At 41.3% G+C, this 25,452-nt stretch overlaps 4 protein-coding genes across 5 annotated transcripts in view; 2 read left to right on the top strand and 2 right to left on the bottom strand.

The window, feature by feature from the left end:
* The window catches only part of tmod4 (tropomodulin 4 (muscle)), a 179,933-nt gene that overhangs the window by 8,445 nt on the left and 146,036 nt on the right, over positions 1-25,452 (top strand). Inside the window, exons 4-10 of one of the 2 annotated variants that reach the window (XR_008532158.1) lie at positions 748-867; positions 4,465-4,557; positions 6,108-6,238; positions 6,952-7,059; positions 7,353-7,496; positions 7,593-7,737; positions 7,830-7,911. Coding sequence is in view for 1 of the 2 variants with exons in the window: in XM_054622442.1 (XP_054478417.1) it covers positions 748-867; positions 4,465-4,557; positions 6,108-6,238; positions 6,952-7,059; positions 7,353-7,496; positions 7,593-7,737; positions 7,830-7,852 (764 nt within the window). In the remaining variant the exon portion in view is untranslated. Of the gene's footprint in view, positions 1-747; positions 868-4,464; positions 4,558-6,107; positions 6,239-6,951; positions 7,060-7,352; positions 7,497-7,592; positions 7,738-7,829; positions 8,250-25,452 lie in introns of those variants that run through there. The other variant, XM_054622442.1, reaches the window with a different exon arrangement.
* Positions 9,832-13,361, bottom strand: scnm1 (sodium channel modifier 1). Its single transcript, XM_054622443.1, has 8 exons — positions 13,224-13,361; positions 13,016-13,086; positions 12,847-12,935; positions 11,374-11,468; positions 10,985-11,085; positions 10,758-10,906; positions 10,537-10,657; positions 9,832-10,438 (listed from the first exon to the last, which is right to left on the bottom strand). Exons 1-8 carry the CDS (start codon positions 13,272-13,274, stop codon positions 10,324-10,326), a joined length of 792 nt encoding a protein of 263 aa, XP_054478418.1. The 5' UTR covers positions 13,275-13,361; the 3' UTR covers positions 9,832-10,323.
* lysmd1 (LysM, putative peptidoglycan-binding, domain containing 1) lies at positions 13,902-17,453 on the top strand. Its single transcript, XM_054622444.1, has 3 exons — positions 13,902-14,264; positions 15,393-15,700; positions 16,001-17,453. The coding sequence occupies exons 1-3, from the start codon at positions 14,091-14,093 to the stop codon at positions 16,185-16,187; spliced, it is 669 nt and encodes a 222-aa protein (XP_054478419.1). The 5' UTR covers positions 13,902-14,090; the 3' UTR covers positions 16,188-17,453.
* tnfaip8l2b (tumor necrosis factor, alpha-induced protein 8-like 2b) lies at positions 17,528-24,882 on the bottom strand. The gene is made up of 3 exons (XM_054622445.1): positions 24,483-24,882; positions 19,616-19,944; positions 17,528-18,794 (listed from the first exon to the last, which is right to left on the bottom strand). The coding sequence occupies exons 2-3, from the start codon at positions 19,931-19,933 to the stop codon at positions 18,552-18,554; spliced, it is 561 nt and encodes a 186-aa protein (XP_054478420.1). The 5' UTR covers positions 19,934-19,944; positions 24,483-24,882; the 3' UTR covers positions 17,528-18,551.

The raw sequence follows: 25,452 nt of genomic DNA, 5'->3' as shown, positions 1-25,452 counted from the left end.
CTTCGTTACACCAAGTCATCTCAATCTTATGTAACCACACAGACATGAAACTGTGTGGGCTCAGACCTGAATCTCCCTCCATAGACTTCTCTCAGACAGATGTACAGTATTGTACTCTGTGATGCTCCACTGCACAGCAGCTCAGGCTCTTAGTTTCAGGTCTGTGTGGGTTTTGTTGCAGCTCACTGAGTTTCGGGGTCATTTCCATCACAGTCCCACAGGCTGCCGTGTCCCATAACTACTACCAGGAAATAGTTTTACTTCGAATATTTGTTCTTGTGCAGCTCAGATTAAACTGAACCAATATCAGATATATTTTATGAGTTTTTGTTGGTATTCACAACAGAAATTGTGAAGATAAATGAGAAAAAGTCCAAAGAAAAAAATAAGAAAGCACAATCTAGGCTCCAGTGGAAAATGTGGAGTTTTTTTTAGAGCTGGTCCACAAATCCGTGATAAGCCCTGACTACTTGTAAAACATGAAGCTTTCACCAAAACAGAGACAAATGATCAGTTGTAACTAGTCAGATGGAAGAAACCCAATTAAAGGGTTTTAGAAAAAACAAAAAAAACATTGGGACACTTTGTTTGCTGACTGATGCTTGAATACACACAAACATCAGAAACTGCACAACACTGTGATCCTATCTGACTCTATCGATATCCTCATTTCTGATCCCCCCTCTGCCTTTTTCCTATTCTCTTGTTTTATTTCTAAACTCTTCAATTCTTTCTTTCTGCCTCCAGGAAAGACCTTCGTGCCAAAGAAACCAGCGGAGATCCCTGAACACGAGCAGGTGATGCTGGAGCCGGAGCTGGAGGAGGCTCTGAAAAATGCCAGTGACGCAGAGATGTGTGACATTGCGGGTAAGAAGAACATCATTATTATTACTACGATATATAGTAGTAGCATGGTCAAATCCTGGTTGACTCACTTAATGTTAATTAATTACACCTGTGCTTATCCTGCCGATGCTGACATGTCTCATGATGTCATCTTTTGGTCCTCATGCTCATTTTACCAGCAGCAGGTGCTGATTATACCTCAGTGTTTGGTCACAGTGGCTCTGACCATCATAGTTCTATAAAACAGAACCAGTTTTCTCTCTACTGTTGGCTTCGTGTTGTTTTTCATTTAGCAGACGCTTTTATCCAAAGCGACTTACAGGAAGTGTATTCAACATAGGTATTCAAGAGAACTACTAGTCACCAGAAGTCATAAGTGCATCTCCTTTCTTAAACAAGCATCTTAAAGCATAAACCAGAGCAAAAGTATAGTGCAGAGGCAAATTACTACGAGAACAATAATTGCAACAAACTAATATGAATATAATAATTGCAACAGACTAATACGAATACAACTCTGACACTCGGCTCAGTCGTCCCTGGTTTACAGACATGGGCAAAAATGCAACGAGATCCAATTCCCCACGCTCAGCAACACAAAAATAAATAAGCATGGCCCGCAGCCAGAGGGAAGGGTGGAGCTAACACTGGGGACGGTGGGGGGGGGGGGCAAAGATACTGTATCTGTTTGAAACAGACCACAGGGAAGCTACTGTGTTCACAGATAGACAAGCCACAGATCTCAGAATATGCTGTGTGATGGGTCAAGTATTATTGGAGTCTTTTAAAACATTTCTTTCTTTTTTTAAATATGATCTTATTTAAGATTTGTAGATTTGATGATTTAATAACGTACTGTAGATAGTCTTCTTAAAGTGGTATAAACTTTAGTAGTATTGTTCCACAATCGACATTCAAATATGGCATTTGGGTGAATCTGACACAATGACATCATGATTGAGTGTTCACTAAACCCCGTCTCCATTAGTTACTGTTGCCATGATGAACAAGCATTCCATTCTGGCAATGCAAACAATGGATCCTTGATTTCCATCAGTTGTAGATAGCCCGCTAAATCAGCTTTAACCAGCTCATCAAGCTGGCATTTACAACAATGAGAGCTGGTCTCTGGTTGACATTTCCATCTGGCTTGTTTTAGAATGAAAATATTGTAACATTGGTCTTGAATATGCACATGACAGCTACACACATAACATCAGTCAGCCTCCTCATCATCAGCTGATGATCCATGTAGAAGACGTATGAACTCAGCCTGTTAGTCTCTCACAACGTTCGCCTGTTCAGAACATTTAAATCTAATAGAGTGCAGGACAGAGCTGCTAACATTAGCTCACACTGGTCTGGTTTTCACACGGTGGGGAAGTACCAGAGGAGGGACCAAGTCATTGTTTTGCAAGTTAAACTCAAGTCACAAGTCCAGATGGACAAGTTTCAGGTCGAGATGAATAAGTTTCAAGTCAAGACTTACGAGTTTCAGGTATAGAGTCGACTCAGGTCCAAGTGAAGTCCTGAGTCATTGGTTTTGAAGTCCAAGTTGAGTTGAAAGTCTTTTATGGTTTTGTCAGGTTATTAGTCATCAAATTTGTGACTTGAATCCTCACCTCTGGGAAATACTACGCAGTGCTAATGTAACCTAGTCTGTTCACAGTTGGAGTAGCTTACATTACAGTAGAAAGGTTCACTGCTGAGGTTGTTTCCTGCTCTTGTGTTTCTGGTTTTGGAAAGGTTTAAAGAAAACACGGCTCCCTTCAAACTTTTTAAATGCAGAGCAGACCCATTAAGTTTGGCATAAGGGGAAACCCAAAGAGTGCCTTAAAGGAACTAAATATAGAACTCACTAACTAACTTACAAAAACTGTGTCAGACAGCCTTCCTTGTCCAGAAATGAGGTTAAATTGAAACGTAGAACGTGTTGTCTTTATTCAGTGTGATCCGTTGAACAGCGTGAACACGCTTTCACACACAGAGAGGCAGGCATCCGGAAAGCCAGAGCAGGGGAGCGTGTTTGTCCGGCTCCATCAGCCCGTCAGAGAGACGGCCCTTTTAACCCTGGACCGGGTCCAGATGAGGATTAAACCTCCGTTAGCCTCTGTCAGTCTTTTGTTTGGGCTTTTTTGGCAAACACACTAAAAGGGGGCTGCGTAGCCGGGCCGACCCGCTTCATGAGCTCAGAGCCGTCCAACAAGTTCATTTTCAAAATGTGTAAATGTCACCATGTTTCCATATTGAGCTTTTGTAGTTGCTGCAGTCTAGTTAGTGTTGTAAAGCTACCGTGGGTTATTCTAAGGAGCCAAACCGGATGATGAGGGGGTGTTTATGGTCGGTAAGCCCCCCCACCCACACACCGAGCAGGCAGCTGTCTCCCTGGCCTCCCTCTCCTCACAAGAACCTTCCCATGGTTCCCCACACCGGGTCAGGAGGCTGGGAGGTGGAGGGGAGGGGGCTTTCAGTTATAGCAGTTTGTTTGTGACATAGTTTGGCAGTTTACTCTGCCCCCTGCTGGTCATATACAGTAACAACAGAACAAGAGAGAACTGTCACTGTTTGATTCTATTTATAAGTCTTTAATTCTGGGTATTAAATAAACCAATTATATTCTCTATGCATAGATGCATAGAGTGTCACTTAATCTCCAAACCAATGAAACTACATAGCATGTAAGGTCAAACATATTACTTACTGGCAAATAACTGCTCTGGAAAGTACATTCATCCAAGCACTGTACTTTTTTTAAATTGTGCTCTTTTACTTCAATACATTTCAGAAAGAAGTATTGTACTTGTTACTTTACATTACTACATTTGTCTTGGCAGCTACAGTAACTTGCACATTCAGATTTTACATTCAAAACTAAAGATAAAGCATGATTTAATGCTATAGATGAAATAAGCAGCATATAAAGTAGAATCGGTAGAATCCACCAGAGGGCCCCACAATAGAATATTATTGCAAATTAATAAATGATGCAATAAGCAGAGTACTTGTCGACATCTGTTTATTCTAATCTAGGTTTCACACTTCCTATTGCAGCAAAACGGGTTTGTCAGTTGTGCAAAAATCTACAGAAAGCCTCAAATCTATTGTCAAATCTGATCACATCGCAACATTGACTGTAAACTAGATGATTTGTTGTTCAAGAATCCAGCTCCTCTCCTTAAGTGTGTTTATGTGTGTGTGTGTGTGTGTGTGTGTGTGTGTGTGTGTGTGTGTGTGTGTGTGTGTGTGTGTGTGTGTGTGTGTGTGTGTGTGTGTGTGTGTGTGTGTGTGTGTGTGTGTGTGTGTGGTCTTATAACACACACACACACACTCAGAGAAAGCTGATAACACTTCCTCTGTGTTATCAGCTTGAAAAACACAGAGAAAGTTAGAGGCCCTCCCTGAAACATTACTTCCTCGGGACTCCTGTGAGATTAGAACCAGTGATCCAGTTTCGTGCTGAGCTCAGGCATTTAATGTCCTCATCTCAGACATAGAGACACGCATGAGACCAGGGCTCACGGCAAACATGACAATCCAGGACATTCAGCATGATCTCATTCCAAACATCAGAGACATTTTGATCTTGTGTTCACAGGGTTTGTTTTTCTGTTCTTGCAGCTATCCTTGGAATGTACACGCTGATGAGCAACAAGCAGTACTACGACGCTCTGGGCACCACAGGAACCATCGCCAACACAGAGGGCATCAACAGTACGTATGACGTCGCTTCATGAACGATTTCAGCTTTATTTTAATAAGGAAAGATATTTTACAAGTTAATATTAAAGTAACAAGAAACACAAACCGCTGAGGAGATTCTTATTCTTATTTTAATGGTCTTTTGATCAGATCTTTTTCCTTCTTTCAACCGTGAATTGGTTCCCACACGTCCTGGAAAAACAAGTTAATCAATTTTCTAGTTATGGAGTAAAATGTCCCAGGAATATAAATTTCAACATTCTCCAATTTTCCTATCAGAGCTCCCAAAACACACAACATTACTGTCTGTAAGTCATATTCAGGATCATATTCATGTTTAAATGGCAGTTTGTGCACCAGAGTCTCATAACAGGCTGCTCTAGGTTAAGTTGTTGAAACGCTGTGAACACACTCATAATTTAAGTCACGCTGGAGGACATAACATGATGTGCTTTCTTTCCTTCTCTTTTACTTATTTTAAACATTTGAATAATGTTAAATTAGTGATCATGTTTGGTTCAGTGGCAGCAAATAATCCTAGAAGACTAGACTCTGAAATCAATTCACTTCCACAGAGAGGAACATATTAGTTTATGGCGCCTTCCCTGTCTGTCATATCAGCTTGATCATCACTGAAAATGTCCTGGGAAATCATTTCAAGAGAAGAGAAGGGAACCTGCATAATATTGCTTATTTCAGACTGTGTTTTATTCTGGCAAATGTCTTGCATAGCAGAAATCAGACACTGATGCATTTGAGAAGTTGAAATAATATTTAATAATTAATAATCCTCAGAGTAAGTATGTTTTTGCATTGTTTTGCTATCTTAATGTCCCCGGTAACACAAATTATAAATGATTTTCGTAGCGTGCATTAAATATGCTGAGGAGGGACTGATTCAAAATTGCTGAACACTACGTACAGCAACTTTCAAGCTTGCTAGCATGCCTTTTGGCAATTCAAATGTAACATTGGCCTAGTTAATCGACCAAGTGGTAAACATGAATAGAATCCATCCTTTTTTTCCCCAAGAACTGATGGTGGAACTAGCTAAGAAGTGATCCTGCTTTTAGATTATAACCTTCTAAAGCTGTACCACTCCTTTAAAGTGTTCTCTATAAATAAACTTAACTTGAGTCATCTCGCTTCTTTCTCATCTCTGTTGAGAGTTGCACATGCACAGTCCTATCGGGCACTTGCTAGAAAAAGGAAGCGGTTTAAGCTGTGGGGCATCTGAAAGGATATTGCGCACTTTGACACGTTTGAGAACAAGGCGGATAAAACAAGTCTTTGTGGTTATTTGTTTACCACTAATAAATATTTGTATAGGGCGGATAAAAATGTTATTTGGGCAGGTTGAACCCTGCATAAAAAAACATAAAGGCACTCTGTCTTGACGGTATTCTTGTTGAGGTTTTCTCATTTTTGACATTACGTGTATGTCATTTGAATGAGGGAAGTTTCCTCTTCTTTGTTTAACACAAATCAATGAATGGATGAATGCTTAAACTCGATCACTACGCCCGTCTGGAGCCTAAGCTGTGATGTTGTGTCTCCTACAGGTGTAGTGAAAGCAGATCCATTCAAAATCTTCCCCGATGAGATGCCCAACCCCACCAACGTGGAGGAAACCCTGGAGAGAATCCACAACAACGACAGCGGCCTGATAGAAGTCAACCTCAACAACATCAAGGTCAGTTTAACGGGGAAAAAACTGCAATAACAGGAGAAGATAAATTAAACACGGTTTATTCCTCCAATTCATCAGAAATACAAATAACAGCTTTAGTAGCATGCAGCTGATATTTACACTCTTTTAAAGCCGACATCATTTTTTCTTTTCACTGTTAACACTCTCAAAAAGTGACTCTACCACCAGATGATTTTCCTTTAAAGAGTGCTGCAGGAATCCTAATACCCAGAAATGAGTCGGCATGTTTGCACTTCCTGTTCCCTCGTCTCGAACTCAAGTGGTTTTTGGATTGATGCCTAAAATAATGTTTGGTTTGCGGTTGCCACAAGTTTAAGACATACAGAAGCATCTAAGAAGCATTTGTCTTGATGAGACGACAAAAGGTCATCCCAGAACACCAGTCCTCCTTTAGCTTGGCGGTGGTGACATGAAGTCATGTGACCGTTGAATACTTCCTTTTTTGGGGGCGTTGGAATTAAGCTACAAAAATCATTAAAGTGGCGTTCATTTTGCTGAACAAAACAAATTAGTATCATAAATGTTTATTTTCTGCAATAATCCAAAATCCAATGAAATATCCCATTGGCTGTCAACTGGGAACCAGTGTGATGCTAACTTCCTGGTTGGCCTACAAAGAAACGTCAGCCCTGAAGCGCTCTACTAACAAACAGAATACCTAAAGCTTCTGAAAGGTGACCGTGTCTGTGCTGCAGGACATTCCCATCCCAACACTGAAAGAGATCTTCGAGGCGATGAAGGGAAACTCTCACGTGGAGTTTCTGAGCATCGCGGCGACACGCAGCAACGACCCCGTGGCCTACGTGAGTACGATGCGAAACGACCATGACAACAGGTCAGCTGACAAAGGCTGTGCATGTTCAGATGTTTTGGTTTTAATTTCTTAAGTATAGAAAATCTAAAACATACTTTTGGACCCACTGATGGATAGTTGTTTTCATAAACCTGTGAAGCAGATACTTCTACTACTTCTACTCCTAAGCATGGATTTTTTTATCTAATATTTGTTGGGAATTGAACCCATAATCCTACATTGTAACATTTCAAATAAAAAGCCCATTAAATGAAGGTTTTTGTGTGTGTGTGTGTACACCAGGCATGTGCCGAGATGCTCCAGGAGAACACCAGCTTGCAGAGTCTTAACGTCGAGTCCAACTTCATCACTTCGGACGGCATGATGGCGATCATCAAAGCCATGGCCAGCAACGCCACACTGGTGGAGCTCAAGATCGACAACCAGGTCTGAAACACGTGACTGAAACTACGGAGCATCTCAGTAACAAATACCATATGTGAGAGTCAATGCTGTGACGCTCGTGACCGTGTTTCCATACAGAGGCAGAAGCTGGGAGACTCAGTTGAGATGGAGATCGCCTCCATGTTGGAGAACAACTCCAGCATCCTCAAGTTCGGCTACCACTTCACCCAGCAGGGTCCCCGCGCCAGGGCTGCCATGGCGATCACACGAAACAACGACATGAGTGAGAAAAACGCACAGAAAGACATTTTTTTTTTATGTGTAAAGTGTGTTTTTAGGCTTCATATTTAGGGTTTATTCTTCTTCTCTCTGCAGTTCGCCAGCAGAGATTAAGATGAAAGCAGCGAGGAGCAAACAGAACAGACGCTTCGGCCCCGTGGAGCCTACAGACAGACCGCTCCAGCGCCGGAGATGAAACCAAATCCTCCCAAATTAACCCGGGTCGTCGTCGTGCGCGGTGCGACCCAGCTAACACCCGTGTACAACCATTTCATTTCATTTACCGCGGCCAGCTTCTTCTTGTAGACTGCTGAAATTCATCATAAAGGCATGTATAGGTCACAAGCAAAATGTGAGGTGTCTCTTTTTTTTTTGTGCTTTTATCGTCATCCTCGTCATCATCATCCCAAAAAAAACCCAAGTCTTTTCATTCATGAAAAACATTTTCAATGTGGTGCTATCTGTGGGAAGAAAAACAAACTGTAAATACTTTAAATAAAAATATATATTCAAGTATTTTTTTTTGTAAATGTCTTTGGCAATTTTAATGTTCTATATTGGATATATGACTACGATTTAAGTTTAAATGCACCAAAGAAGCGCATATTTGGTGCATCTGGACAGAATTGTTTTGCATAAGCTAAAAGGAACTTCTAATTGTGTCTTAATCAAATCTGATAAACAAGATTTCAACCCAAATTAAACTTTGTAGGACTCCACAGGTCCATAATTTACAAAATCTTACATGAATGATTCTCTTCATAGTTTATTTTGAACATTACATGATAATTTTCCCCTTTACAAATTCTGCAGCATTTCAGGGATGAACCCTTCCCGTAAAGAATCACAGCGCTTTAATCCCTTTTAAAGTCTCTCCTGATCCTCGGACTCCCCTCAAGCACCTGAGCTATATTTAACCCCCCCCCCCCCCCCCCAGAACCCTGATGGGAAACGTAACCTCGTCCACTGGGCTTGAGTTACCTTATTCCAAATATATACACACACAAACATTTGAAGGTTTCACCCGCAGAGTTTTATGAACACAAACAGCTGCTAACCTCTGAGGACTTGTTCACCTCTTCATTTCTTCAACCTATTTTTCCTCATTTCTTCAAAGCGCTCTGACTTAATGTCAAGTTTGATGCGATCCATCAAGTGAAACGCAGAAAGCTAGACTTCTGAAAGGTCACATCTTTAAAAGTCATACTGCATTTCACTGACGTTTGGCACCTTTAAAATGATTTAAAGTCAGCGTTGCCTCTCATCAATCTATTCCGAGGGTTTTCTCTCCTCTGCACATTAAAACCCAGGGACATTTTTCAAATGCTGGGTGCAAAGCATGCTGGGACAGACTTGTTAACTGTAATATGTTTCTTTTTTTATATACAGATTTGCATCTGAAGTATGTGTAAGTTATAGAAGAGGGAATGGCAGAAATGACATTAAAGGTCACCAGAGGTTAAGTGTGATGAATTTGACTTCAAAGCATTTTAAAGTTGTTTCCAAGTCGTTCTGCCAACAACAGACACTCTTGGCTCCAAACTAATGAAGTGAGCGTGCTTTTCGACACGTATCAGCGGCGTCATCAGAAGCTAACCCATGCTAAGCCCGCTGACCCTGACCGTGTTACCCAATTCATACCAACTGTGAGCTGAGAGGAGAACCGAACGAAACACCCTGTGAAGAATGCTAACCGGCGGCTACGCTAACAAGATTAGCACCAGGATGGGTCCTACCAGAGAGGAGATGGAGCTTTAATTTAAAGGGGGTCAGATTTAATACACAATTAAGGGTGATGAAGATAGCATTTCTTGTTCTGTAGGTAAGAGACTTTAAGCTGAAAAGAGTCTGACTATGGTCCAGTTAGTTTGTAACACTGTTTAAACTCTGTCACACTCACTAAGTAAACCTTGAACTTTGACCCTCTTGCTCATTAATCTGCTGCGCTAAGGATTGTGGCTCAGAATAGAGAAAATGTGGCTGCAAAATGCAACTGCTTGTAGTAGAACATCCTGGTATTTTTGACATACTACATTTGACATACTATGTATTAGGACTAACTAAATATTATTCCGGCATACGAAATAATACGGAAGTATGGGTGTTGGAACAGACTTTAATAGGGTACTTGCCGTAGTTTCAGTTTTTGCTCCAGATTAAGTGGTTTAGATTATCTGAATGAGCTTTTGGTTTATTTTTATTTTGCCTAGTCAGACTCAGATGTAGCAATTTCTCCAACTACTTTGGTGAATACAGGGTTATGATAAATAAAATGATGGCCAAAGCAAGTAAAACAGTGCTTTACAAAGTAGTAACAAAAACAGTAACACTGTCAGCAATTAGAGGGACATTTTTCCTTACTGTTGGTTCTGATTCTGTAAATCGTAAATTATGATTTACAAAATAAGCTGACTGTGTGAAAATTACATTTATCAGCACAGAAAAAAACCTGGAATCCAATAAAAGGTTGATGATTATATTTATAAGAGAAGTCTTTGCACGCGGCACTGTTTCAAACAGCACTGTGGCCTCTGAATGCACCACTGTGGTACGAGTTCATCTGTGTTTTCCCACAGTTCTTAGCTCTTTCTCAGTGACTCTCAGGTAGCGGGGCGAGCGTAGTAGGCTCCTCCTCCTCGTCCGAATCAAACTCCACATTCTCGTCTCTCACCCACTGGCCGCTCCGGTCCTTCAGCCAGCCGTCACTAAGAAATAGACAAATAAAAAGATGAAATTAAAGCCACCATGTTGGTCCAGTCAAATATACTGAGGCTGATAGTGACAGATAGTGACAGTCCTTCACCTTTTCAGTTTGAGATAGTGCTCCAGCTCTCTCCTCCTCTGGGCGGTTATAGGCTCCGCCTCCTGTGTCACTGCTCCCTCAGCTCCTTTTATGTCTTCTGATGGATGTGACACTTCATCGGCTACAGGACGCAATAAACATGTCCACAATTAAAGCACAGTGGGACCAGGGCTCTTTTCAACAAAGTCTGAAAATGAAAGGTTTCCTACGGCAGACTGTACCTGCTGTGGAGCCACTAGAAGTACTTTGTGATAAACTGTTTGTAACTTCAGATTCCCGACATGCTTTTTCTTGTTGGGTTGTCGTTTTGCTGGAAGAGATGCTGCTGGGATCGGAGTCGATGCTCGGCGGCACCTTTTCAGATTTCGTGCTTGAAAATGATAATAGATTTATGTTAAAAAATGTATTTATCAGGGAATTTATATATAAAAAGCAACAACATGCTCACCTGGTTTTTGTATGGCAGCTGTTGTATGGTACAGTCTTCAATAGAGCATGATGTGTAAGCTTCCGTGTTTGTTCCAGTAAAGGGGCTGAAGAGGAGGGTTCCTAAAAACATAACAAAACACTAGATGATGTCATTTGTCAGGGTCATGTGGTAGACACACCCGGGCTAACAAATGCCTTCCACACAAGACAACAACATGGCTCGACAGTCTCAGTCAGTCAAGGGAAGTTTGTTCATCTTATTGTTGTTATTCTCCAATGATGGTTCATTGACCTTCTGTCTGTTGGATGATCAGACTGGCACACATCTGTTGTTCCAGAAAACAACGTATCCATGCAGCTACATGTTGCTTTTGAGTCAACTGAACCGCGACAGTTAAAGCTGCCCACCTGCCTCGTGTCTTCTGCCTTGACGTAGTTTTCATGGTGCCTTTTTGTCCGTTCATTCTTCAGTCGTGCTTTCTTGCCGTAGAATGATTTTAATCCTGATGAAATACAACACAAAACAGAGTAATGTATATTTTTCAAGCCATTTATAATAACTTGCATACAGTGCGAAACAATATAAATTTGTCAACCATCAGATTATTTGCCATACAATTTACACAATAGTTGTGTAGCTATGCTTTCTGGTTGTATTATGCCACCATGGGAAATGTTGCAAACCAATAAGCTAGTCATCTTTATGCTAATATCAGAATTTTATGATTTCTGCATCATTTTGATAAGGTGAGAGTGACTTGACTTATCAGGAGTTTAATTCATTTTATGCATTCGCCAAAAACAGATTTGTTCCTGTCTGGTTTTATGCATAAAAAGGTTTTCATATTCACATAAATCAGACCTCTGGAGCTGGTCCAGAAAGCTGCAGCACGTCTGGTGTTCAATCGCCCCAAGTTCTCCCACACAACCTCCCTTCTCCGTTCTCTACACTGGCTCCCTGTAAGAGCTCGCATCCAGTTACAGACTCTGGTGCTAGCCTACAGGGCAGTGAGAGGAACAGCTCCTTCCTATCTCCAGGCCTTGGTCAAGCCCTACACCCCCGCCCGACCACTTGGCTCTGCTGCCTCGGGGCGATCGGTTGCCCCGTCGCTCAGAGGTCCCTGCAGGCCGATCCACCCGGTCACAGCTTCTTTCTGTCCTGGCCCCTCAGTGGTGGAATGAACTCCCCACTGACGTCAGGACAGCAGAGTCGCTGCCCATCTTTAGACGCAGGCTGAAAACTCACCTCTTCAAGAAGTACTACCCTATTGTATTCATATTAGTTTGCACTTATTGTATTTGTATTAGTTTGTTGCACTTATTGTATTCATATTAGTTTGTTAGTTGCACTTATTGTATTCATATTAGTTTGTTGCACTTATTGTATTCATATTAGTTTGTATTCATGTTAGTTTGTTACACTTATTGTATTCATATTAGTTTGTTGCACTTATTGTATTCACTTATTGTATTCATATTAGTTTGTTAGTTGTATTCACTTATTGTATTCATATTAGTTTGTTTCTGTACTTTTGCTCTGGTTTATGCTTTAAGATGCTTGTTTAAGAAAGGAGATGCACTTATGACTTCTGGTGACTAGTAGTTCTCTTGAATACCTATGTTGAATACACTTCCTGTAAGTCGCTTTGGATAAAAGCGTCTGCTAAATGACTGTAATGTAATGTAATAATGTAATGTAAATGTATGTAGGGATATCAAGTCCAGATATTCCATTAAATGTTGCTCAAGAGATAAATCTTCAAAACAAAATAGCTGTCTATGAGGAAGTAATGCTAGATGATCACAGGAAAGAGAGGACACCTGAACACCTCTGGAATGAAATGCACATCATGAATAAGAGGTGGTCTTTGAACGTCTCACCCTCCAGATGCCTTTTCCCGTTCCTGTGGGCCGTCAGCGTGTCGACAGTATCAAACACAGGCCGGTAGGAGCACACAAGGCAAGTGTATCTAGAAAACAACAACAAAAAAATGTGTTTTTAATGCAATAAATGTGCTTATTTCCCCCAAAAACATGTTTAAAAGTTCACCTTCCGTTGTTGAGAAGAGCTGCTTCATCCTCTGGAATGAAACTAGACAGCAGATCTGCTACACGACGTCTCTGAAACACAAGGTTGTCTCATTGTTTTGGTTCAAAGCAGCTCTCACAGCACACGTGGCTAGCAGGATGCTAACCATAACAACGTAGATAATATACTGAAAAACCTTCTAAAAGGGCAAAATAAAGTTAAATTATACCTTAAGTATGTTCAACTGACTCTTATCATCGCCTTCACGTTTAAAAGACATTATTTATTATGGAGGAAAATCTGTAAAAATGTGTCTTAAACACGTTAGCATAGCTGGCTGTTTTCTTCTTCTTCTTCTTCTGCTGCTTTTTTTCTGCTTCTTCTTCTTCTTCTTTGTTTTTTTTAGCGGTAGATGCGTTCAGTTGCATCACCGCCCCCTAGTGGCGTTACCCGCCCACTGCTAAACCCTGTGCTAAATCATGATAGCAATGCTGCGTTCGAAGTCATGAGGAAAATGGGAAATATAAGTTTCCCGTTTGAAAATACCATTTTTTTAAGGTGGTATATTGTTTTGATTTGAAAGTTAGGCAATTATAACCGATTTTTATTGATTCTATTGATTTAGAGAGACATGCAACAATAACAGAGTATTAAATAGATAAAGTAATTCACTATAATTTGCATTCGCTTGGTTACACAACCTTTTAAACGTCACCTGTGATTAATATATTAGAAAGTCACCTCAAGTCTTTATCAAAGTGTGTCTAAGGCTCAGAAAACAGTCAAATTATCATAAATATCCAATCACTATGCGGGCAAATACATCAAGTATGTGTCACTCCCGGGAATTCCAATTGTTTTGAACGCAACGCGTGTCTGCAAAGACAACACATGGCGACCAGCTGACTGCTGACTGCGAGCGACAATCTGCAACTTTCTCTGCAACTTTCCAGGTGTTTCTTGGACAGGTACGGGGTCTGCAACTTGCCATAAAGTAAGTTAATGCCCCTGGCCTTCACATAAACCCGACAGGTAACATTGTGCATGCATTAAAGCTGCTGGTGACGTCACTTAAGCCCTGGTAAAAACGCAAACCATGACGTCCGGGGAGAGAGCGCCTTTGCCGGCCGGGGGCAGCGGCCTGCTGCGGGGGAGCCGCACCAGGTCGTACGGGAGCCTGGTCCGGTCCCCGCTGCGACAGAGATGCATTGAACACAACATTCAGCCAGAAGACACGCTGCCAGGCCTGGCCCTGAAATATGGAGTGTCTGTAAGTATTAAAGTGTTTAAGTCAGTGTCTGTATCTTTGTTATAAGATAAGATAAGATAAGATAATCCTGTATTATGTGCAGGATTACAGCAGCATAGAGTATAGTGCAAAACAAGAGACATAGTGAAAATGAAAGTATTATAAATAAGCAATAAAAAAAATGTATTTTATTGCACATGTGTCATGTAGACCACATGACAATGAGAAATAAAATAATAAAAAAATCCACAATAACTGAAATATTATTTGATTATAGTGAAAAGAAAAACAAAGATTAAAGAAAATGAAAGTATTATAAATAAGCAGTAAAAAATTATAAATAAGTAATAAAAAAAATCCACAATAACTGAAATATTATTTTATCTAATTATTATTAGAAAAACTATTACAGTGTATTTTGTATTTTATTGCACATGTGTCATGTGGTCTGCTGGGAGCAGAGTTGGTTGCAAAACAAGATAAAAGAAAATGAAAGTATTATAAATAAGCAATAAAAAAACAGTAAAAAAAAAAAATAGCTGAAATATTATTTTATATAATTATTATTAGAAAAACTATTACAGTGTATTTTGTATTTTATTGCACATGTGTCATGTGGTCTGCTGGGAGCAGAGTTGGTTGGTTGTCCTCTCACATTTAGGCCTAAACAGACATTAGAGATGCATGATATTGTAAATGCATGCTCCCCCCCATAGGATATCCATCATTTCCTATATTCTTATGATCAAAATGAACATTTAATGTTGTTTTAAGTACTATATTTTTCTTTCTAACCTTTGTTCATGTGTTATTGTGGTTCAGTAAAATGAAGTATCCATAATCACAAACAGCACAGCACATATACAGTACCAGCCAAAAGGTTGGACACACCTTGAAGGAACACATGTGGAATTATGTGGTAAACAAACAAATGCTCAACAAACCAGAATATGTTTTACATTTTAGATTCTTCAAAGTAGTTGAATGAGAAGGTGTGTCCAAACTTTTGACTGCTACTGTAGTTGAATTAACTTGTGTGTTTAATTGTTGGCAATTTGCATGAATGAATTGGTGTGCCGTCCTTCTAGTGGTTTTATTACATTTTTATTGAGTCAAGTTTGAAACTAATGAGGAAATCTTCTCTCACAGATGGAGCAAATCAAAAGAGCCAACTGGCTGTACACCAACGAGTCCATATTCCTGAAGAAGTCGCTGTCCATCCCTGTGCTGTCGGACTCGGACCACTGCAGTAAAAGGGTGGATTTGGTTGGAGAGGACAGTGAAGGAGACGGCTCCGCTGTAAACGGGCTCACGGGGAGCTCCTCCGAGAGGAAGCAGAGCGATGGTACAGAAAGGGCGTCGGACCTCACGCCAGTGGATTTTCTGAAAAGGCTGGATGGCTTGATCAGTCAGTCCAAGCAGGCGGCCGTCAAAGGATGCCAGGACGCAGAGAGAAGGTATGACTGCGGGCCTCTCACTGTAGTTTGTTCACATTAGCAAGTCATTATTTTTTGTTCTTATGTAAATAAGAACACCAGTTGCTGCCGGCTGTTGTACAAGTCAAATACTAAACACAATGTTCCACCTCCCTTTGCCTCATCATTGCTTTGAACCACTTCCAGTTTTAGCAGCAAATGTTGCAACTGAAAGATTAAATTGTCAATACATGTTAGATATGAGTGCACTTTGTAGGAGACCTGTTTGATACTACTCAGAGCAACAGTCTTCACACTTCTCATCTTCCTCGGTCTTCACAGGGTTGCTGCCATAGAAGCAGCTTGCACCCGCGGGACATCGGACTGGTGGCCGTTGACGAGGTCCCAGAGTGTCATTTTATCTTCCAGAGGGCATCAGCAGCAGGCGTCACACGTGGCGGTGCCCTTAACCATCACCAGACTCACAAAGAAACTCCGAGACAGGGAGGATGAGATCTTCCAGCTGTGACTTGTTTGGTTCCTGCTGTCTCACACTGATCATTACAGGAAAACTCTCTCAGAAAGCCACGTCACAGGGTTTGTCCTACCGGATAAGAGAGCAACGCAGATTAAAGAATAGATCCTGCTGCCACATGGACTTGAAGCACAAACGTTTCTTTTCACACAGCTATATAATATATACCTATTTAATGGGAGTCTTTTAACAGGGTCTTTAAAATGATTATTGCACCTATGTAGCCACCTTATTTATTTGTTGACACATACTCTAGATCCGGAGTAGCTCTACCCGTTAGAGTGGCTTGCTAAAGGTTCAAAGAAGTTGTACATCAATTCGATGACACAAAATAGTTTTCTTTTAATTCTATCCAGTCAAATTCCCAGGCATCCCGCACCCTTCTGATATTTAATGATTATTTGCCGACCAGCGGCCAATTAAATGATTTATGCCGCTTTTATGTTTTGTTGCGTCTGCGTAACTTTAGTCGATGGCGGCAGACTAGCAAGCAAACACCAGATTTGACTTTAACTACCAAAAAATAGCCAAGCCAATAACAGCCCCCCAGAAAACTATTTACATAAGCAGAATTTTTATTTCACAAATTTGAATGGTAAATGTTTGTGTCTCATTTGCGGTGCCGCTTCACCAAAGTCCACAGCAACCTTTCATGGGACTTTCTGGCTCGTATTTAGTTTGATTTACCAAGCTGAAGAAGAAAGCCGCCGCAGCAACAGAGGCTTTGAATACACTTCCTGTAAGTCGCTTTGGATAAAAGCGTCTGCTAAATGACTGTAATGTAATGTAATGCTTTGATTAGTGGAGCAACACAACAGGCCCTTTGCCTAGAAGCGATGACTGCTGTGGCTGAAACATTTCAGACAACCATAAAAGTAAGACAGGAATCATGTCTGTTATTGACGATGTACAACTATGTTGCTATGAGTAGATTTCAGTTACTTTCATTATTTCAAATAAGCTGTTAAGAGGGGAAAAGGTTTGAGGCTGATGCTGTAGATTATGAAGAGCTTCATATGCTCCATAGCTGTGTTTGGCTTGTTTTCATGAGCAGGAAACATAAGTGTGAAATTATTCTAAATGAGAGTCTTTGGTCACAAGCTGGTTCAGTCACATGACTCTTCATATGGTCAACTCAAGTGGTTTGAGTGTGACGCTACCTGATACTGCCTGATACTGCAAAGAAGGCCAAGTTTTCAGACTAAAGCCTTCAGAATATGAATCATGTTTTCTGAAATATTAAGAGCACAAAGTTCTTTCTCTCTGTTACTACTGAATACTTTAAACTCTAATGTAGCCAAAGTATAAAAAAAAGTGACAAGTCTTTTAGAGCATATTTTAAAAGAAATCTTTTTATTATTTATGTGCAACCTTTTTCTTTTTTTTTATGTTCATTTTAGTTGTGTATAGTTCACTTTAGAATATAAGAAACGTATTGATCCCATGTTTAGGTGCAGGTATGTAATATGTGTTGACTCTCTAAAGCACTTGATATTTCAAAAGAGCTTTCTGTAACTTTATAGTTAAACTAACTTTTCTCTGTATTAGCATTTGACTTTTCTATAAGATATTTATTTTCATGATTGTCTTTTTAATGTAAAACCAAAGAATAACACTTGTCTTAATCACATCCATTGTCTGTGATCCAATCTTCAGAAAAACACGAATTATAGGATTAACATTGAAGCTCGTTCAGTCAACACCATCTCAGGTGTTTTTGTTCATGCTTCTAAACATGTTTTGAAGACACTGCAAAGTGTTGGTGTAAGTAATTGTCCACTGTGGCGGTAATTCACTTTATTATTGGCTGCATTGTCTTACTGATGCTCCAGTAAATACAGCAAGTTGAGCATCGTCCTGCCCACCAGGTGGCGCTGCAGTATTACAGTAGCATCATCCCTCCCCTTTGTTCTCTTTATGCAATCTTTCCAGCTGTTTTAACTCCTCCTCCTCCTCTGAATACACAACATCAGTAGTTCATGAAACATTTCAAAGTCTCAAGTATTTACATTAGATGACTAATCATAATCTAATATAACATCTGATATAGTAGAAACTGGTTTATATTCAAGTTTGATTTCTGTGAACTTTGTCTGAACAGACATTACAACTATACAGTATATATATCGCCTATAAAAGTAAAAAAAACTTGAGGAATAAGTCGACCAACTTTGTTTTTATCCCACATGTTCTTTAAGAACGATGTGGCAGCAGTTAGGTTCTTAAATCACTTGTCTTACGTTGCCGGTGCTCGGCAGCATGAAGACTAATTCTGTCCAACAGAGTCTTGGATGCATCAGCCCGTTGATCTCCCAGTGTCTGTGTGACTATGTGGGGGTTTTTAAAATTGTTTATAGGTCATATAGTCCCGTCCTCCACCAGTTTGTTGAGTCCTTTGCAGATCTTGGTGAGGTTGGGTCTGAAGGCGCTGCTGGGCTCGTACAGCTTGGTCAGGAGCTCCGGGTCGGAGTAATGGTTGAAGACGTGGTTGATGCGGCCGTGGGATTTGGGGGTGAGGTGGGTGTTGACCAGCTTCAGCAGCAGATCCCTGCAGTTGGTCAGGAGCTCCTCCATCACTGCTTTGTCGAAGGTAAAGTCCACCTGCAGTAGTCGGGGGGGGAAACGTGATGTAAGAGCATTGTTAGTATGAGGTTCATCTCTGATATCTGTATTTGACAAAGGACAGCATCTAATAGGAGATTTGTAACCGTGAGACGGATATATGGATATATATTTTATTTTTTTATAACATTTTCTTTACATTTAAAAGAAAAGAAAAATCTTAAAAAAAAAAAAAAAAAAAAAAAATGTAATAATGCTTTCACACTCTGAGGCCTCGATCACACCCAGATGCATTCCTAGAAAAGTGTTGGCCACAAACCCATTTTATTTCCTGTGGTGTGGCGCGCCCTCATCTTTTGCCCAGTGACGTTTTCTAGCGTTTTTTCGATTCAAATAAAAGTTTAAATATTCTGAACCGTTTAGTATCAGGCACAGAGTCACATGATTCGTCAATGTCACACTTGGCCCAGCCAATCACGCAATAGGCGGGATTTACTAAGTTACCATTAACTTTCAGTTTTGCAAGCTAGCTAGTTGACCTATAGGGTCTAAATGGAGCATCATTTACTAAATGAACATCATGCTGTATTGAAGAAGACTTGAAACTAGAGATTGAGACCATAAACTCATGTTTACAATGTTTACTGAGGGAATAAATCAAGAGAGAAGTAGAGTCATTTTCTCATAGACTTGTTGATTTTCATCTCATCAGTTTGAATGAACTTGGTGTCCTTTTCCCGATGTGATTTATCTATTAGTTGATTTATACGTGCCAGAGTAAAGTACATACATTTCAGATCACTCGAGTTCTGGCTTTCATACATCCTGTACATTAAACAAGTGAACATGTGGACTCGTACCTCGTAGAAGCTGATGGCCGTCATGGCCCCCATGTGCAGCTTCTTCTTAAACTCCGTGGCCACTTTCAGCTCCTCCGTGCTGAAGCGGTTGTTCTTGAACAGCAGGCCGATCTTCACGGCGATCTTAATCAGGTTCTTGATCACCTTCTGGGCCTCCGACTTGTTACCCGAGTACTCCTTGGAGACGCGGTACAGTTCGTCTAGGATCTCGCTGGTGGTGTCGTCGATGAACATCTGGACGGAGCTTTTGGTGGCCATGGAGCTGAGGATCTTCTTCTGCGCCCTCAAGGCCATGTCCTTGGAGCTGAAGGCGTCCATGGTTGCCTGAACTGTGAGGGAGAAGAAAAAAACACAGACGGAGATTAAACTGCTGTAGTAAATGTCGCATATTAGTATTTTCCCACATTAGGATTGAAGAAGACAGACTTTACTGTTTAAGGTCTTATAATAAAGTTGTTTATGATAAAAGTGTTGCTGGAGTTTTCTTCTCCATGCACCTTGGGAGTATCCCCACTCTGCTAATCCATGACTGACATCCGCAACATTTTGAATTTGTCTCGTTCAGCCGATGGAAAAATTCAATTAGATTACTCACATTTTTATTTTTTTCTCCACTGTATGATTACAAAAGTGCTACATGTAAAAGTAGTACCCACTCAACCGAAAATAATGAAGATATTTATAGACGTGGCCTTAAAAGAAGAGGAAGAATGACATTTTCACATCTGGTTGCTGCTCTTTGGCTGGCAGAAAGTGATCAGCTCTAGAGTGGAGTAGTTGGAGGTTAAGTGCCACGTTCAAGAGCCTACCGTTTGTAGTTATGGAAGCTTTGGAGGGCAACATATGTTCACCTCTCCGGGGATTTGAACCGGCGACTCTCCAGACATTACTTGGAGTCTCTAACCTTCATATTGCCACCTATCCAGATTCAAACACAAGCACACATCAGTGTATTGTTAACAATAGAAGCTCACATATTTGTTGATTTATGGAAATAAAGGGAAAGTTGAGTTATTTAAAAACGCTGAAAAATACAGTGTCGAATTTGAAACCCTTCTTTCATGTAACTTTAGTTTCATCCTGTGTTTGTTTTTGTATCTGTCGTGAACATACGATGCCAAAAGGGGGGAAAAAAGGCTCCACGGAGGCTTTTAATTTCTCCACCGAGACTTTAACCACACCTAGCATCCATCACAGAGGAGCCCCCCACGGGAGGTCATCAGCATGAAGGCTGCAGGCAATGACACAACTACAAAATCCACTGTTTATCTTCCACTGTCAACACCGTTTGGATTAATTCCTTTTTAATTGTGTTTAATTCCCCCCCACACCCGCCCGCCCGCCTGCCTTAATCTCTGTCATAAAGCAGGCGTGGAGTGGATCATTCACAGAGGAAATCTATATTCATATTTTATTTAGCTGAGAGAATTAGAGAAGGAAATAAAGAGTGAGAGGATCAGAGTAACATGATTCTAACAATGAAACCAATATGTGTCCTTGTAGAATACTTGTTATATCTCCAATCCCATAAAACACATAAAGAACAATGCATGTCTTGACTCCCACTTCTTCTCTCAATCCAAATAATTTGCGATGAGTGAGTTTGAATCAACAAAGACATACAGTATCTCTTGCATGCATCAGTGCCGCTGTGACTTCCGTGCATCCTCTCCCACTTCCTGTGTGATCAGGCCTCGCAGTTACACAGTTATATTGGCCCAAAGTGTTCAAACAACATATTTCAACTGTAACTTTTAGTGCACTAAATCCCTGATCTGGCCTGCGTGGACAAGTTCTGTGAGAGGAGCAGGACGGCTGCATAGCTGAGGCAGGTCCATGCCTGCTTCTCCCAGATTGCATCAGTGGCAGGGCTGCAGAGATGGCATGTTTTTTAAGAAAGTGTAAATAAAGTTTTGTGGTTTACTTTAGTTTACTTTAGTTTGTTACAGCTGAAATATGTTGTTAGAACGTTGTTTTGTTCAGCAAGATAATCTTCACAAATGACATCCACATTTGTAGATTTTTGAAGTGTGAACGCAATAGCCAGAAGTGAAACGCCAACGTTAGGCTATAAACAGACTTTGCATGAGTGCAGGTACACACAGCGAGGCTGTAAAGGCGTTTTGTAGTTTCCATTTAGCCATTTGTTAACAACCGCTAGCTTCAAAATCAGGAGAGGGGTTTTTACGGAAGTATTTTATGTTGAAGAACGTTTTCATTACTTAATCTTGTGTTGACCGCAGACTCTTTTTCAGGCGTCTAACCAAAAACCCATTGAATTTGAGACGATGGAACTGGTGGTCAAATATGCCGACTCATTTCTGGGGGGGTTTAGGACTCATTCCTTCAGCCCTCTATGTCTGCCTAAATAACTGGCCTGGGGTATGCCTTTAGGTAAAAAAAAACAGTTAATCTGCTATGGAAATACCCTGTGCATTAGCATCGGCCTACTGTCCATAAGTTGTCAGTTAAATGGCGGCCTAATGGCTTCGTTAATGAGTTTCTCTCTACTTGTTAATAATGTCGATGATTCACTGTCAGCGTTGTGAGCAGAAAAAAGTGATCCGCTGGAATTAACGATCATATCATGCAAATACGCAGTGCTTCTCCTCGTCCCCGATGTGCACCCCGATCCCAGCGACAACATCCATAATAAGCAAACATCCACTTTATGTTTTTTAATAGGATATCTCACCAGGTTTCCATTTTTTACATGCACAGCCATTCATTTCGAAACAAGTGTCACATTTTCTAATAGCCCGCTTTGTTACGAAAGCTTTGACTTCCCCGTGGGGAATTAAAGAACATTCATTAGATTAATTTCCCTTAACGGTGATGATGGAAGTGGAGCAGTGTGATAGCTGTTTCAGATTCATGCTTCAATCTCATTTATTTCGCTAAAAAGACTACAGGGATTTGAGGGACGTGCACGGTGTGTACTCATGAGCCACAGTGAGATGTGGCTCCTCAGCTGGAGGCCGCTGGCTGCTTGGCCTTTCTTTTTTTTTTTTTTTTTTTTCTCGTGCTCCTACATTGTTTGTTTTTATGCAGATCCATCAGAAGATTGAGGCCGTCTGCCGAGAGCCTTGGAAAATGTTCTGTGTCGTGGCAGCACATTGCCATGAAGCCACTTTCCCATAATGGGTGTCGTTCGGTCGGTCACATCAAGGGGCGCTTTGGATTCTGAGTATCAATTTTCTGCTACAGATGGATTGAAGGGGGCTTTTAAGCGTCGCTTCATCGTTGGCGTCCACCAGAGAGTGACTGCATTGCATGTTCAAGTGTTTGTCGTCGTCGTCCCCCCCCCCACCGACATGCACCTGTATACTGAGTAAAATCTGACACTGCTCAGAGGAGCAACATTTTAAATAACAGAGGTGGAACTCTCCGTAAACAGTGAGGCAGTGAGGAATCTTTAAACGCTGGGTTAATGGACAGTCAGAGAGAGAGAGAGACAGCTGATTGGTGGAGCTATCCAGGAAAGCAGGAGAGGTAAATATTTAGCATTCCTCAGATGACTCCAGCATCGGGTCTCAGCGTTTGTGTGAACATGTGTGAACTTGTGCATGTGGACGTGTGCTTTTTAGAGTTATCAGTGGTTTCTGTTTGTTTTTTTTGTTTTTGCAACTTTTATTTTGTGTGTGTGTGTGTGTGTGTGTGTGTGTGTGTGTGTGTGTGTGTGTGTGTGTGTGTGTGTGTGTGTGTGTGTGTGTGTGTGTGTGTGTGTGTGTGTGTGTGGAGCCCCCCTTTTGACTCTGCCGATCAAAATGTTATAAGAGAGCATTACAGGGCCTCGTTGCCATGAGCTCCACAGATAGACATCCTCACTGACTTACATCACCTGGGGTTGAGCAGGAGGAGTGGGGGGGGTTGAGGTCTCTTTTAGCTGCCCACCAGCCTTTGATCAGATTAAACAATGAGAATGTTCCAGAAAAGAAACGCACAGAAAAAGCCATACTGCTCGATTGGATGAAAACAAGCAGGCCATTGTTGAAAGGTCATCGCTGAGCTACAAGGGTGGATGTATATGAACTGGTAGAAACCTTTGAGTTTCTCCTGGTGATGAACCAAAGATGATTAAACGGTAACAATGAAACTAACGGGTGTCTGTGCACCACGAGCGTTGTGTCAGGATGAAATGCAACTTCCGCTGTGGGGCAACGGTGCTGAAGGTTCAAATGTGTACTTGTCTTGTTTTTTTTTTAAACTTTGGACACATCTTATCGTTTTATGTACTTGATGTCCATTTTTAATTCTAGACAAGACAGCAATTTGACATCCTCCAAAAAAACACACATTGCAGTCTCTCTTTTCAACATTGCGCAACCCTTCCAGATAGTCGTTGCTCAAACGGGAAGCGAAACAGACAGCGGTTGGCTAAAGCGCTGTAGAGCCACCAGCCGAGGCCCACAGATAGTATCCGTCTCTTTGTGTATATCTGCACTGCGACGCCAGTGACATCGCACACTTTCCTACCACCCCCCCACACACCGTCTTTATCTCTGACTTTTAAGTGCCTCAAATCAAAGCAGGCCACTGAGGGAGGGAAAGTCCACTGGCTCCAGATTTTGAGTTGAGCAACTCCGAGCGTGTGCAAACAAAAAAAGGTTGTGAGCCAAACATCTGTGCAATTGTCAACTGTGCTTGTTCCAGCATGACTGCTACCGTACATGCATGTCTCCCAGCTCAAGATGGGGAAGTAGAGAGAGGTCAAGCAGTTTGTTCCAATCATGCTCCGTCTCTTCTCATACTCTTAATGTTTCCACAAACAACAAAAAAAGGAGAACTTTACACTAATCTGGGCCCATAGTTTATTTTTTTCTTCTTCTTCTCTACTGTCACATGAACGCGGTAGAAGTTCTCTTACCTGAGTTGCTGAGTCCTCCTCCCTCCTGCTCTGTCAGATGTCTCTCTCTCTCTCTCTCTCTCTCTCTTTTGTGTTGACAGCACAGGCCGGTTGATTTAATTTGATCCCTTCTTCATCTTCATCACGAGCAGAACCAAAAAAACTGAAAAAAGTATCCCTCCTGCAGCGCTTCTGTCAGATCTGCCACCCTGTCTTAAGATAATGTAGAGTTATACTTCCTTGAGGAACTAAATTGCTATGACACACCCCTTAGTGTGTGTCTCTCTCTCTCTCTCGCTCTCTCTCTCTCTCTCTCTCTCTCTCTCCTATCTTGTGTGTTCCCTCCTCTGAAGTTCAAACTCTCCAGAACAGCTGTGTTTCTCTCCTGGCCTCACACCTTGGCGCTCTCTCTGATTCTGTCTCTTCTCTCTCTGCTCTTCTCTCTCTACTGCTGACGTTGTGCCTCTGCTTGTTCTGACAAGTGAAAACCCCAGAAAGAATTTAGCAATAATCCATGGATGCAGCCGGGTGAAAGGGGAGTGGCTCAACCCCTTTTATTTGTGTGTGTGTGTTGTGTGTGTGTGTGTGTGTGTGTGTGTGTGTGTGTGTGTGTGTTGTGTGTGTGTGTGTGTGTGTGTGTGTGTGTTCACCTTCGCTGGAATGCAGCTCCTGTCAGTGCGGCCGAGCTCCATGTCCCTCCCCGTGTGTGTGTGTGTGTGTGTGTGTCACCTATTCAGGGTAGAGAGAAAACAATGAGTAGCCAGGAGTGTGTCTCCGTCTGACACACACACACACACACACACACACACACACACACACACACACACACACACACACACACACACGTGCACACGGTAACAGACGGCTGACTGAGCTGAAACTAAACTCTCCTAACCACCTGTGGAGCTTTTTGATATGATAGTTATTGACAAAACGCAGTGGCAACATGATCCGATACTTTCATGCTGCTTCATGCATTTCTCTGTGTGAT

Source organism: Anoplopoma fimbria, chromosome 20, assembly GCF_027596085.1.
Source record: "Anoplopoma fimbria isolate UVic2021 breed Golden Eagle Sablefish chromosome 20, Afim_UVic_2022, whole genome shotgun sequence".
Taxonomy (NCBI): Eukaryota; Metazoa; Chordata; class Actinopteri; order Perciformes; family Anoplopomatidae; genus Anoplopoma; species Anoplopoma fimbria.
This window is presented reverse-complemented; position numbering and strand designations above follow the sequence as displayed.